Here is a 14,424-nt window from a genome sequence, read left to right as displayed (position 1 = left end):
TAAACAAGCGCATCGGTAAAGCAGCTACCACGTTTTCCAGACTTACACAGAAAGTCTGGTCCAACAAGAAGCTGACGGAACATACCAAGATCCAGGTCTACAGAGCTTGCGTCCTGAGTACACTTCTGTACTGCAGCGAGTCATGGACTCTTCGCTCACAACAGGAGAGGAAACTGAGCGCTTTCCACATGCGCTGCCTCCGACGCATTAACTGGCAGGACAAAGTTCCAAACAACACAGTCCTGGAACGTGCTGGAATCCCTAGCATGTATTCACTGCTGAAACAGAGACGCCTGCGTTGGCTTGGTCATGTCGTGAGAATGGATGATGGCCGGATCCCAAAGGATCTCCTCTATGGAGACCTCGTGCAAGGAAAGCGCCCTACAGGTAGACCACAGCTGCGATACAAGGACATCTGCAAGAGGGATCTGAAGGCCTTAGGGATGGACCTCAACAAGTGGGAAACCCTGGCCTCTGAGCGGCCCGCTTGGAGGCAGGCTGTGCAGCATGGCCTTTCCCAGTTTGAAGAGACACTTTGCCAACAGTCTGAGGCTAAGAGGCAAAGAAGGAAGGCCCATAGCCAGGGAGACAGACCAGGGACAGACTGCACTTGCTCCCGGTGTGGAAGGGATTGTCACTCCCGGATTGGCCTTTTCAGCCACACTAGACGCTGTGTCAGAACCACCTTTCAGAGCGCGATACCATAGTCTTTCGAGACTGAAGGTTGCCAATACAATACAATAGTAACTCATACAGAACTACAATTCCCATAAGCACCTTCACTTCTCTTCCTGTTTGGAGAAGAAGCTAAAGTGACTAGTTTTTTTGTTGCTGCCTCTGAATAATTACTTGTAAGTAAAATTACTCTTCCCCCCCTGCCTGTGTCCTATTTCTCAGCCCAGTTCCATCCACACCTTACCAGGCAGCTGCTCTCAGAAGCTTTATTTACCCGTGTATAAGTTGACCCAGGCCGTCAAAGTTAATTTTTAGGCTTTTTAAAAAAACTTATACATGAGTATATACAGTAAGTCCCATTTGATCAGTGGTGTAGCTTGGGGGTCCACGGGTGCAAGTGACCCCAGGCCACATGGCTGATGGGGCACTGCCCCCAGCCATGTTGCCCCACCTATTCTTTGTATCTGCAGATGTCATTTTCTATTTTATTTTGCTCCAGTAACGTTCCTTTTATTTTTCTCCCTTTCACAGGCTGTGCACCTGTGAATAGGAGTGTCGGTAGATGATTTCTGCATTCCTTCAGAAAGAGAAGAAGTCTTCTTCTGGGCCTCCAGGGGACTATGCCCAATGCTTATGTCTCTTGAAGGGAATCCCGGATTCTCCCCATCTGTGATTTCTGGAAGGGTAGCATCATGTCATCACTGGAGAATCTTCCTACCCCTCTAACAGTGCCATAGTCGCAAAAAAATGCCAGAGCTGCTCTCTTGTGTGATGGGTTCTTCTTCTGTTCTATTGCCACATCATAGACTTGTGCCTGCTGGACAGAGAAAGGGAAATCAGTAGCCTGTGGCTTTTGGTGGTGTAGTATAACGGACCCAGCCGCTGAAGGACACGCCTTCTTTTCTCATGACCTCACATGTTTGCTTCCACCAGATCTATACAAGGGTGCCTTCCTAACCAGACTGTGTCCATTCCGTTAAGCCTGCCTGCCTGCCTGTCTTTGAATTCCTTGAAGGTTGATGGCCAGTTGCTGAAGGATGAGCGCTACATATCCTCTTCTTGGGTTGCTATATTTTATCCAAGGAATACCGTACGGGCTGCAGTCTGGACTGCTTCCTATCTACTTCCGAACGGTGGGCCTTTCCTTCAGCAAGATCAGCCTGGCTAAGGTGCTTTACCTGCCCTGGGTCTTCAAGGTGGTCTGGGCACCGATAGTGGACCAGTATTTCACCAAGAAGACATGGCTGCTGTTGACCATTGGGGGCTTGGTACTGGCCTGCCTGACCTGCTCCTTCCTGACACCAGAAGTAGACTTTCTTCCTGTAGCCACTGTCCTCCTGCTGATGAACCTCTTTGCCTCTGTCCAGGATGTGGCGGTGGACGGGCTGGCCATCCAGCTGCTTGGGCAGGACCAAGTTGGGTATGGCAACACCATCCAGGTGGTGGCTTACAAACTGGGCTCTGTATTAGCAGGAGGGGGCTTACTCACCTTCCTCCATTACTTGGGCTGGGCTCCCCTCTTTGTGTACCTGACCATCCTCTATGCCCTGGCCGTTCTGTATATCTGGAACTCTGATCTAGGACCGGGACATTCTTCTTCGGAAAGCCGTGCCAAGGACAGGACCTTAAACCCCAGGCACATCCTCCGAGAGCTTTTTGGTGTTCCGGGTACTGCTTGGACTGCTGGCTTTGTTCTCATCTATAAGTTGGGTGAGTCCTCACAGTAAAAAGCTGCAGAATTTGCTGGTGGGTGAGACACCCTAGTGGATAGGGTAGCCAGTGCTTTGTAGGGGAAAAGGTTCTCAACTTTTGCTTCATGTTGTTGTGGGGTAAGGGGTGTGGTTCAGCAAAGTCATATCACAGAATGAGTTAGAATGTACCTTGGACATCATTTAGTCCAACATTCTCAACTCTTTTTGGCTATGGCCCCTTAAGTGCTCTTTTCAGATTCCAGGGCCCCCCTGTCAAACAAGGATACAACATGAACAGATACACATAAAATTTCCTTCTTGTAGTTTCAATCAATAGCTCCCTTCATATGTGGCAGGGCTTTTCAGGGGGTTATGTAGGTCCCGTTGAGAATGGCTGTCCAACCCCCAGCTCCCTCCAAGCTTTATGCATGTGCCCACCTGAATGAGGGAGGACTATGATGTGCTTTCAGTGGGGGAACATAAAAATCATGCAATATAGGAATTAATAGTGATTGATGAATAGTGGGGATCCTTTGTAGTATTGGGCCAGTTTGGGGTTTTTATTTTTTTCCTACCCCCTTTTAAATAAAATGACAGCTCTCCAGGAGCAGTGAAGGAATTAAAAGTTGCAGCAGTTTTCCATTGCTGCTTCAAAAAAAAAGCTGTAGTATTTTGAGATGACAGTGGGACTAGAGATAGACCATAGTTTTAAAGAAAATGGCCTTAGAGAAGCCATATCCATACTGTGACTGGAAGGGGCCAAACCCTGCTGAAGGTGCCTGGATGCAGGGGGACAATGACAAGGAGGAGAGTGGCTGTGTTAGTTGGTTGGCCAGGTTTTTCTTGAGGTGCCACACATTGCCCATTTAGTCTATTAGCCGGCCTGGATTGCCAGCTTGAACCCAAAACAAGAGCCCTGCTATTCTGGAAGTACTATAGGTGTCCAGTTGCTTGGACAGGATTTCTGCCCAATTGTTCAGAGAGAAAGAAGCCCATTCTGGCCCTCTGGCCACTGGGGGGAGGCAGAGGTATGATTGACATGTGATGCAGGGATGTCGTCTCTTGGCTTCTGAAGATGGAGGGGGGATGTGTCTGACGCCAGTCTCCAGGGTCAGTCTCCAGGGTGATCACACCGTGCAAAAACTGCACCTTTTCTGATGCTTCCTCCTTATCCTGAGCTCTGCTTTGAGTCACTTGAGAGTCTTAGCAGAGGAAAAGCAGCAGTAGCACAGTTTCACTGACTTGTGTGCTCTGTCTGGGTGCTTCTTAGGGTTTTCTGGTCTCTGACAATAATTATGAATCGCCTGATCCAGTCTTTCTGGGACCTGAAGTGAGCCCGTAGACATAAACCCCAGTCTTTCTCTTCCCACACCAGGTCCTGATATTGCTGTGATCTTTCCTGATTCCAAACCTGATCGTAACCCCACCCACCACTAATTACAGTGTGCAAGGAAGATGAAATGTTTTATGTTCTAATCTAAAAGCAGATTGAAAGAAGGGAATCAGAGCAAGCACATGTTCCTGGCAAAGCATTACTCTGCCTTGTCCCTGATTTTGCTTTTTGAGGAGGTCTTTTTGTTTTAAATGTTGCTGCTAATTGTGTTACTGAAGGTCTAAACCAGGGGTGTCAAACTCATTTCATATGGAGGGCCACATAGCATTCATGATGCTTGCTTGAGGGCCGGAAGTGATGTCATTAGGCAAGAAGTTATGTCATTAAACAGGTCATAACCAAAAATAAACAATTTTTTCTCACTTAGAAACTCATTAGCTGCAAATAGCAAAAGAGAAAATATATGAATCCTGATCATATTTCAAGATATGGGAGAGCCCAATTTTCATGTGGGCTGCCCTTTCGGCAGTAACACCTCAGCACTACTCAGCAGCTGAAAGCCTGAGGGCCGTATAAAAAGCTTCTGCGGGCCGCATCCAGCCCTGGGCCTTATGTTTGACACCCCTGGTCTAACCTGTCAGGCTCAGCTCCCAACCCTAGGTCTCTACGAGTGAAGTTTCTGTTAGGGGAAGGAGCGTGCATCCCTCTCACTAATGCACATTCCTGGCACCTGGCAGGGCATACGCTGCCCTGCCCTGGAAATGGAAAAGGTGCAAAAGAGAGCGACTAAGATGGTTATGGGGCTGGGGCACCTTCCTTATGAGGAAAGGCTACGGCGTTTGGGCCACTTCAGCCTAGAAAAGAGACGCCTGAGGGGGGACATGATTGAGACATACAAAATTATGCATGGGAAGGACAGAGTGGATAGGGAGATGCTCTTTACACTCTCACATAACACCAGAACCAGGGGACAGCCACTCAAATTGAGTGTTGGGAGAGTTAGAACAGACAAAAGAAAATATTTCTTTACTCAGCGTGTGGTTGGTCTGTGGAACTCTTTGCCACAGGATGTGGTGATGGCAACTGGCCTGGACACCTTTAAAAGGGGATTGGACAAGTTTCTGGAGGAAAAATCCATTATGAGTTACAAGCCATGATGTGTATGCGCAACCTCCTGATTTTAGAAATGGGTTATGTCAGAATACCAGATGCAAGGGAGGGCACCAGGATGCAGGTCTCTTGTTAGCTGGTGTGCTCCCTGGGCATTTGGTGGGCCGCTGTGAGATACAGGAAGCTGGACTAGATGGGCCTATGGCCTGATCCAGTGGGGCTGTTCTTATGTTCTTATACTATTTCACACATTGCAATAGCCGTGTTATTTTTGGAACTAATTTTGTTTGTTTACCAGGTTTCTGAGCTGCTTTTCACAGTAAATCAAAACAGTTTACATACATTAAAAATGCAGTATAAAAAACTATAGAGCATGACTAAAAAAACTACCTACTAGCGATTGAGTCTCCTCCATTCTCCTTGCAGGTGAACAAGGGTCCACCTCCATGTTCCCCCTGTTCCTTCTGGACCATTACTTCTCTCCACAGAAGCTTGGCTTTTGGAATGGAATTGTGGCCATGTTCTTCTCCATTGCTGGCTCCTCGCTGGGGGGCCACCTGATGTCCAAGCAGAGGTAATAGATCACTGAAAGTGTCCGCTGCAGCTGTACCATAGTCAACCATCCATTAAATCGGATCTCGGCCTGCTCCACATGACCTGCATATCTTTACTTTCCTTTGTGCCATTCCTTTCTGCCATGTTTTGCACCACTGAGTCACAATTAGGAGATGGCAAATCTTGCCATTTCTCATTCTCTCACAATAAGTCCCGGCAGAGATCACAGATTCCTGGCTTGCTTTCCACTAGAAGCATTTTGTGAAAAGGGAATCAAAACGAACTTTTGGATGCTCTTAGTGCACCCAGCTGAAGCAGACCACTTTCTGGCTCCCTTGCCTTGGGTGATTCTATGCTCCTTCGAGCTCAGAGGCTCTAAGGCTCCAGAAGGACATACCTGTCTTGAGTGCTGAACAGTCTGGGACCTGCACTAGGCCCTTCTTAACAGAGGTTCAGCTGCACTTGACCTTGATTTTCTTAGAGCAACTGGTTCTTCCAGCAGAAGCTGCAAATGATTTTGCATACTGGTTTGTGGAACTCTTGTGCATCAGCACTCCCCTCACCAGCCATGCAAGGCTTCAATTTGAAAAAGGTTTGGTGCCTGTGTCAGTGGAGGAGCAGTGGGGGTGGGGGGGGGGAAGAGAGCTTGTCCTGCAGGAGAAAATCAGCACCTGCTTCTGGAGGGAGGCTGTGATTGTGAGCAGCCTCCATTTGGGGATGGGCACTTTCAGTCTTGCAGGTATGAACACCAGGTCCATTCTATCCTCAGCCTATGCTGGTACTGCTGCACTGATATCACAGTCATGATGCATGGGCATTGCACGAGTGGCACACCGATGTCACAGTGATGACATGCTGACGTCAGGATGCCATTCCATGTTGATGTTTCTGCTGGAAGTGCTGCTGGGAAGGACTGCTCCAGCTTTGGTTTGCCAGGACAAACTTGGCATTTGGTCCTCGTGCTGGTGTCTGCTCATCAGTGTGGTATTGCTAGGCAGCAGGAGGCTGTGACAGAGGTGGTGTTCATATCTGTGCGGTGTCTGAACGGGAAGGGGCTGCTGGTCTCATCTGCATCAGAGCTTGGTGGCACTGACCTCTTCTGTGTCCTTCAGCCCTTCCATGGACATTTACCTGACATAAATCATCTACCCTGGAATGTGCATATCTGGGTCCTTGACCACCCCCCACCTCCTCCAGTTGGCCTGATCTGCACTTGATTCTTTGTTTTCTGACCTTCAGTCAAACACACACTTGCTGCCCTGGGACGCTGCTCTGATGTGGCTGTTCCCAGACTCTGCTACCTTCCATGCTAACCCTTCTTTCTGGCTTCTTCTACCAGGCATCCACTCTCCCTCCTGAAGGCCTTGTTGATGCTCCGCTGCTGCAGCCTGACCTTCCAGATACTCCTGATGGGCATCTACAAAGACAGTGTGTTCATCTTTGAAGGTGTGTGGAGCCAGCCCAGCACAGAAGTGGCTGGTCCTGCCTGGAGGGTGTGGTACCACAAGGGCTTCTTTGAGGTCTGTGCTTGAGCTGGATTCAGGATGTATGTCCCCTGAACATTGATTTTATTCAAAAACACCTATTTTCCATCTTTCTTACCTTGAGGGTAGCCCAAGGCAGTATACAGGGAACTAAAACAGAAAACCAAAAAACAGATTGTTAGACCAGCAACATAAAACTAACACAATCTTCTTAATAGAGAAAAAAATGTAAGTTAAAGACCAGGAGTCTACAAAAATCACCCACCAAAGGCTGAGCCCCCAGAAGATGGCACACAGTGGAGCTTGACAGGTCTCTGATAACAGAGAATTCATAGAAGTTGAGTTGGCACCAAAAAGATCTTGATCCTAATATGTACCATATGTATCTCTGGCACCTGTTCAGCTTACAGAGGCGCTTATATGGGAGAAGGTGATCCTTAAGGGACGCAGGCCCCAAACCATTTTGGTCTGTGAAGATAGGACTGTGAACTGAGTCAGAAACAAATTGGCAAACAAAGTAGCACCAGGAGTTCCAAGTCCTCTGCATCAGAATCATGCAAATATGAAAGCTCTGCCTTGTTTGCGGCCCTGGATCTGCAGAACTTGAGGGGGCTACATTAGAATGACTATTGCAAAGGATGATGGGTCTGATCCTGTGTGGTTGTGAAGGGAGAGAATTTTATCAGGTGTGCAGCTTTTCCTCAGCCTGTACTACATTTTCTCTCAGGAACCCTGTCCTCCTCTGTGGTGATGGGTGGGGGGGAGTGTCCAAGTGCTGGTCCCTCCCTTCTTTGAGCTGGTCAGCCTCTGCCAGGGCAATTGGATTCCACTGCCATCATGAGGACAAACCAGGCATGGTCAGGATATTCTCAGAGGACTTGCTCTCAGTAACTTAGTCCCCCCCCCCCCAAATTTAACTAATAATAGCACCTAGTCCAGGGTCATTGAGGATTAGAGCAGGCTCTGAGTTTAACCAACCACAGTCAGGCAAAGAGTTAAACATTTTTTTAAAAATACCAGGGAGGAGGGTGATGTAAGACAAGCAAGAAAGCGAGACAAACAGGTTAAGATTTGGGTGTTGGCAGTGCCCAGATGGAATGTGGAGCAACCGTGCAAGCAGGCAACCTGAGAAGCAAAAATAAAGTCCCATAATGTCCCAGTATTCCTTGGCTGTCCTTACTTCAAGTCCATTACACCCTCTGATCCTCAGGAGGTGGGTGAGATTATTATTATTATTATTGTTATTATTGTTATTATTGTTATTATTAACAGGTATTTATATACCGCCTTTCTTGGTCTTTATTCAAGACTTTATTCATTACATAGGCAGGCTTTTATTTAAATCCCTTATTAAATAGGGATTTTTACAATTTGAAAGAAGGTTCTTTCTTTCAAGAACCACTACATTCAAGGTGTTTCGTTCCGATCTGGCTTCACATTCTGGCCTCCATCCTCCCACACTCAGAGCAGATGGAATGGCTCGGCTTCAGCTTGTCAGCTGCTTCAAGGTCGCACGGTACCGGTGGCCTCGAACTGGCGACCTTGTGGATGTTATCTTCAGGCAGACGGAGGCTCTACCCTCTAGACCAGACCTCCTGACCACACAAACATGACCTCTGCTTCAGCTGAACCAGACACTCCCAAGCATCCTTGGGTTTGGTTGTAAGAAGCTCAGGTTGATATCACTGGCCCTTCTGATTGGATAATTAATGATCACCTTGACTTTCCTACCTGTCCTCCAACCTGGTCAGGTGGTCTTGAATGCCCAGTTGGCTGGTGCATGCTGTTCCTAGTGGAGCTGGCCAGGATGATTGTCCTTGCTGGACCCAGAGGAAATCAACAACCAATCCACAAGACAGCCAGTCTCCTTGGCCATGCAACCTTACTGCCACAACTGATTTCAAAGTGTCTCAAGGAAACCATTCTGAGTTTTCTTATACTGAGGTTTTTCGAATTTCCGAATTCCTAGAACCTTTATTGGCATACGTAATAAATAAATAAATACACGGTCGCAATAAGCCCACTGACAAGACACAAGAAACAGACCACAAATAAAGTACACACTCAACATACCAATCAGGGCTACCTTAAACTGTTAAAGATAAAAACTTTTGCAAGAAACTTGGCAACAAGCGATGTTGTTTCTTGCGAAAAGTCGTGTAGAAGAAATGCTGCTAGAAAATGGGAGGGGCCAGAGTAGCTTGAAAAAACAAAACGCGGAGCTTACAAAACGCAGGACAGATGCAGAGATAATGAATAACTGAATCAGGCTCAATGCCACAATGGTTACAACACCTTTGATCAAAGGGTATCTGCAAGTAGCGACTGCTCAACACTGCAGAAGGGAAGATATTCAGCCGGGCTAACATAAAAGCTCTCCTCTCGAGGGGATCCGTAAGAGAATAAAAATAAGAATACCGACTGGCAAAGGAAGGAAAAATACCATAATACATAGGGGAACAAACCTGATTCAGATCAGATGATAACCATAAAATTTTATTTTTTTTTGGAGGTTTTTCTTAAGTGGAAGGGATAGAGGGAGAAATAGAGAAAGGGGGAGCACCATCACTGCATCCTTTGGTAATGGTGGAGAGAGTGTGTGTGAGTTTTGGGGAAAGTCGGGGAGCCCTTTAGGGACAAAAAGCGTAACTAGAGGCAGAGAACATAAGAACAGCCCCACTGGATCAGGCCATAGGCCCATCTAGTCCAGCTTCCTGTATCTCACAGCAGCCCACCAAATGCCCCAGGGAGCACACCAGATAACAAGAGACCTGCAAGGCCTCCTGGGAATTGTAGTTAAGAACATAAGAACAGCCCCACTGGATCAGGCCATAGGCCCATCTAGTCCAGCTTCCTGTATCTCACAGCGGCCCACCAAATGCCCCAGGGAGCACACCAGATAACAAGAGACCTCATCCTGGTGCCCTCCCTTGCATTGGCTTTCTGACATAGCCCATTTCTAAAATCAGGAGATTGCGCATACACATCATGGCTTGTACCCCATAATGGATTTTTCCTCCAGAAACTTGTCCAATCCCCTTTTAAAGGCGTCTAGGCTAGACGCCATCACCACATCCTGTGGCAAGGAGTTCCACAGACCGACCACACGCTGAGTAAAGAAATATTTTCTTTTGTCTGTCCTAACCCGCCCAACACTCAATTTTATCCCCGGTCCCCTGGTTCTGGTATTATGTGAGAGTGTAAAGAGCATCTCTCTATCCACTCTGTCCATCCCCTGCATAATTTTGTATGTCTCAATCATGTCCCCCCTCAGGCATCTCTTTTCTAGGCTGAAGAGGCCCAAACGCCGTAGCCTTTCCTCATAAGGAAAGTGCCCCAGCCCCGTAATCAACTTAGTCACTCTCTTTTGCACCTTTTCCATTTCCACTATGTCTTTTTTGAGATGTGGCGACCAGAACTGGACACAATACTCCAGGTGTGGCCTTACCATAGATTTGTACAACGGCATTATAATATTAGCTTTTTTGTTCTCAATACCCTTCCTAATGATCCCAAGCATAGAATGCTTCTGCCATCTACTATAGGAGAAGTTTGCAGACCCTGCCTGCAGATTTGGTCCTGTAATGAGGGCCAGAAAGTCACTTTTTACCAGGCAACAAAACCTTGTTCCCCAGGCATTCATCTTCTGGCCCAGCTTCTCAATTCTGTGCAGCATTGTGGGAATGGGGCTGCCCCCTTCAGGCCACAACTTGTTCAGGCTGCCATCAACTGGACAAGTGCTTTCCCCTTTCTTCTGCCTCTCGGCTCACTAATTCCTGTGTTTTTTTGCAGTGGCTGCTATACTGAGCATCTGCATTCAGCACTTAATTGCTGGGTCAATAACGACAGTGACGTTCAGCATCATGATGCACTGCACACAGAAGGCTGAGGAGAGCATCCAGGTACGGCTTGGACTGGCTCCCATCACCCAGAGCTCTTGTTTTTATTTTCTGACATTTAATACTGTCACCATCCTTTAGTCCAGGAAAAGTGTTCAATGAGTGGGGAAAGGGTGAGAGATTTTGCACTTGGATCGCTTCCATTGCTCCACATGGTTAGACCTCCCACCCCATGCAGGGGCCAGTTTCCAAGCACTGCCAGCAAGAACCCTCTGCGAGGCTCACAAGCAGAGCAAGAAGGCAGCTTCCCCCCTGAGCCAGTATCTGAAAGGCTGTCTTGTGAATCTCCTGCCTTGTGCCCAGGGAGTTGTGAGCCACTAAAGCCCAAATCCTAACCCACTTTCCAGCACTGGCACAGCTGTGCCAATGGGACGTGTGCTGCATTCTGCTTTTGGGTGACACTCATGGAGGCCTCCTCAATGTAAGGGAATGTTTGTTCCCTTACCTTGGAGCTGCATTGCCCTGATGTTGGTGCTGGAAAATGAGTTAGGATTATGCCTTAAGACACGCAGAGACGCAAACCAGTGGAGCCCTTGACATGGACGTGCAAAGTGCATCACACACCTTAGTAATCATGCTCTCTCCATCACGGTTGCGATAATGGAACCAGCACTGGAAGCTGGATCTTCCCTTAGTTTCCCATGGTGCTTATTTTGGGTGAGGAGAGATTTTAGTTGTCATTAGAGACTGGACACATGGCACCAGCTGGTCTTGGGTCTTGGGGTTTGGCAGTTTTCTCTCAAAGGGAAGTGTCCTGTGGTCTTGCTGACCCATCAACAGCTGCTGTGCTCCTTTGAGCTTCTAACAGGTAGGCATGCCTGAGACCACCGTTTATCCTAGTAGCATTGTAGTGCGGGGGTGGGGAGAGAACTTGCCAAGTAGTTTGCCCTTCCAAGCCCTGGGAGAGGAGAAGGAAGAAAAAATTACCCACAACCACCATCACTCCTGCATCACAGGAGCAGCGACTTCCCAATTTCCCAACTTCTTTCCTCCAGCAGCCAGTCAGAAAAACATCAGTTCACTTCCTTAGGGGCTGAATTTGTGGAATGTCTTTGGGGTGGGATGAGGTGGAAGGAGAAGTCAGAACCATACATGCTGGTTCCCTCCCTGCCTTTGGCTTTAGGGAAGAGTCAAGGTCTGTTTTCTTCCAGTCAGGGGGAGGGGGAAGAACCAGTGGCAGGTTGCACAGGCCCATCCCTCCCAAAGATGCATGGACTGAGCGCCCACCCCAAGCAAGCAACCAGGTATGGACCTTGATGAGTGCTGGCAGCAGTAGCACCTTCTCAGCCCCCTCCCACCAGCAGAAAGCTTTATCTCAAAGGCCCCTGTGTTATTGCTAGGGGTGGTGGTAATGTCCTGTTTGTTCTTTGCTGTGCTCATGTTATTCCTCCTTTTCCTCCAGGCAACGCACTACAGCTTCCTAGCCACGTTGGAAGTGCTGGGCAAGCTGGGGTTCAGCGCCGTGGTGGGGAGCCTGGTGGACTGGCTGGGCTTTTTCCATGCCTTCTACATCTTCCTCACCTTTTCCTTTGCTTCAGTTCTATATATGTTGCCAGCAGCACCAGCTAGAGTATGACTGCCACGGCATCGCCTATGTGATCTGGTGGGTCAACATTATTTATGCCCTACCTCCCCGTATGGTAGTGAACAACATGGACAAGAAGTAAGGTGCAGAGTGTCTTTGGAGACCTGGGCCTGGAGTAGGGATGTCCAGGGCCCTTCAGGGCTGCAGCTGAAATGGGAAAGGAAAAGATGTCACAGAGTGCCTGGCACCCTGTACTTGGCAGCTTCTTCTCTAAATGAAGCATTCCTGTCATGCTCCCTGGCCCTTCTTGGTAGGAATCACCACTAAACTGCCTGCTTTGTGATCACAGGCCCTTTCCAGCCAGGGAGCAGCAGCACCTCACATCTTGCTCTGTGTATGTTTGGTCAAGTTCTCTTTATATGTACACACGTGCACATGTGTGTATGCATCTGTATGAACTGCCACCCTTGAAAGTGTTTGGGGGGGGGAGATAAAGACTTTGACATTAAAATTGGCTGTTCTCTGATCTTGGCTCCTTTCCAGTTGCTGCCCCATCCCCACTTGGGCAGGGGGGATGAGCTTGGCACCAATAAGTCTCCCAACGTCAATGCTAGGGCATTTCAAAGGAGAGGGGATCTATGCCCCGGAGTGGCTCAAAACTTATTTTAGGCATGTGTGGCACCGTCAGTTGGCATCCTTCAGTCCTGGAAGACTATGGTATCACACTCTGAATAGTGGTTCCGGAACAGTGTCCTCTCCAGTGCGTGAAGCCTGGGTAAAGTAGGTATGGAGGATAGGCTGTTACCCATGCAGCAAATCCCCCCTCTCCACATCGCTGAAATGGTCCAATGGAAAGGCAGAGGCCAATACGGTTGGTTCCAGCGGCGTCGCAGGAGTTGCCAGAACGTGACTGTGTTCAGCCATGAACTGCCTCAGGGACTCCGGCTCCGGATTTTGCCTCGAGGTTGACTCCTGAAGCCTTTTTCATAACTGGATGTAGCCACAAGGCAGTGGAGGTTTGGGATCAGAGTTTTCCTTCTCTCAGATGAGCTGTCTTCCCAGGCTAACGAGTCCCATCTACCCGATGGCTGTTTAGTCGCCTCTTACGACAAGTACAGCCAAACCAGAAGGGTGGCACCAGAAGGGTGCAAAAGAGGTAAGTCCAGTCCCTACCAGGTTGTTTTCCCTTCCTCATGGCTGGCTCTACAAACTAGGATTTTAGAGTTGGAAAGTTCCTTGGAAGTAGTCAACTAGTCCAACCCCCTGCTCAGTATAGGCAGCTACTATAGCATTTCTGACTGGCACCTAGCCACTGTTATCAGTCTCTTCATAAAAAAGAGTGGTGTGTGGCAAAACAGGTGCGGAAGAAAACTTTGGAACTTGTATTTTTTTTGTATGTATTGGCAACCTTCAGTCTCGAAAGACTCTGGTATCGCGCTCTGAATGGTGGTTCTGGCACAGCATCTAGTGTGGCTGAAAAGGCCAATCCGGGAGCGACAATCCCTTCCACACCGGGAGCAAGTGCAGTCTGTCCCTGGTCTGTCTCCCTGGCTATGGGCCTTCCTTCTTTGCCTCTTTGCCTCAGACTGTTGGCAAAGTGTCTCTTCAAACTGGGAAAGGCCAAACTTTGGAACACACATTCCAAAAATGCACTATGCCCTTCTTTGTGTGTACACTTACTCATTCACTCTCCCCCTCCCCATATTCATTTTCCGGTGCTGCTATTTGTTTTGGGTTGCGTGAGGATGCACTGGCATTCTTGGGGGGGGGGAGGAATTCTTCTAAGTTTTTCAGGCACCTAACCGCCAGTGTACAGTGTCCCCTCCCTCTAGCCTTCAGAGTCAGTTGAAGGCAAGGGAGAGGGGGGCGCTTTGCACTGGTGTTCAGGAGCCTGAAAAAACTGAGTGTTTTGTCCCCCTCCTCCAGGGACACCATTGCTAGGATGTGATGTCAGGTCAGTATAAAACTGGACTGGAATAAGCCCTTAATCAATGAAACTGATGGTGAAAACAGTGGACCTTCAGAGACAGCTGAGAACAATACAGTACTTTGACTTGAAGCCCTTGCACATCACTTTATTAACCCCTTTCCTGCCAGAATCCGTACAGAATGGCATGGACAAGGTCAGGCATCTTATAGCAGGAAAACAGAG

The 14,424-nt window shown here is 48.3% G+C and overlaps 1 protein-coding gene across 1 annotated transcript; it reads left to right on the top strand.

Moving 5' to 3' along the window:
• The first annotated feature begins 1,300 nt into the window (after positions 1 to 1,300).
• Positions 1,301 to 12,743, top strand: MFSD3 (major facilitator superfamily domain containing 3). Its single transcript, XM_066625993.1, has 5 exons — positions 1,301 to 2,385; positions 5,236 to 5,383; positions 6,704 to 6,810; positions 10,641 to 10,750; positions 12,150 to 12,743. The coding sequence occupies exons 1-5, from the start codon at positions 1,713 to 1,715 to the stop codon at positions 12,321 to 12,323; spliced, it is 1,212 nt and encodes a 403-aa protein (XP_066482090.1). The 5' UTR covers positions 1,301 to 1,712; the 3' UTR covers positions 12,324 to 12,743.
• The last annotated feature ends 1,681 nt before the right edge of the window (positions 12,744 to 14,424 follow it).

This window comes from Tiliqua scincoides, chromosome 4, assembly GCF_035046505.1.
Source record: "Tiliqua scincoides isolate rTilSci1 chromosome 4, rTilSci1.hap2, whole genome shotgun sequence".
NCBI lineage: Eukaryota > Metazoa > Chordata > Lepidosauria > Squamata > Scincidae > Tiliqua > Tiliqua scincoides.
This window is presented reverse-complemented; position numbering and strand designations above follow the sequence as displayed.

Bases quoted from the DNA above. Each gene is read 5' to 3' on its own strand.
- MFSD3 (XM_066625993.1), top strand. From the start codon at position 1,713: ATGAGCGCTACATATCCTCTTCTTGGGTTGCTATATTTTATCCAAGGA. The intron at 2,386-5,235 runs GTGAGTCCTCAC...TTCTCCTTGCAG, and splicing joins TGTTCTCATCTATAAGTTGG to GTGAACAAGGGTCCACCTCC. The intron at 10,751-12,149 runs GTACGGCTTGGA...CTTTTCCTCCAG, and splicing joins AGGCTGAGGAGAGCATCCAG to GCAACGCACTACAGCTTCCT.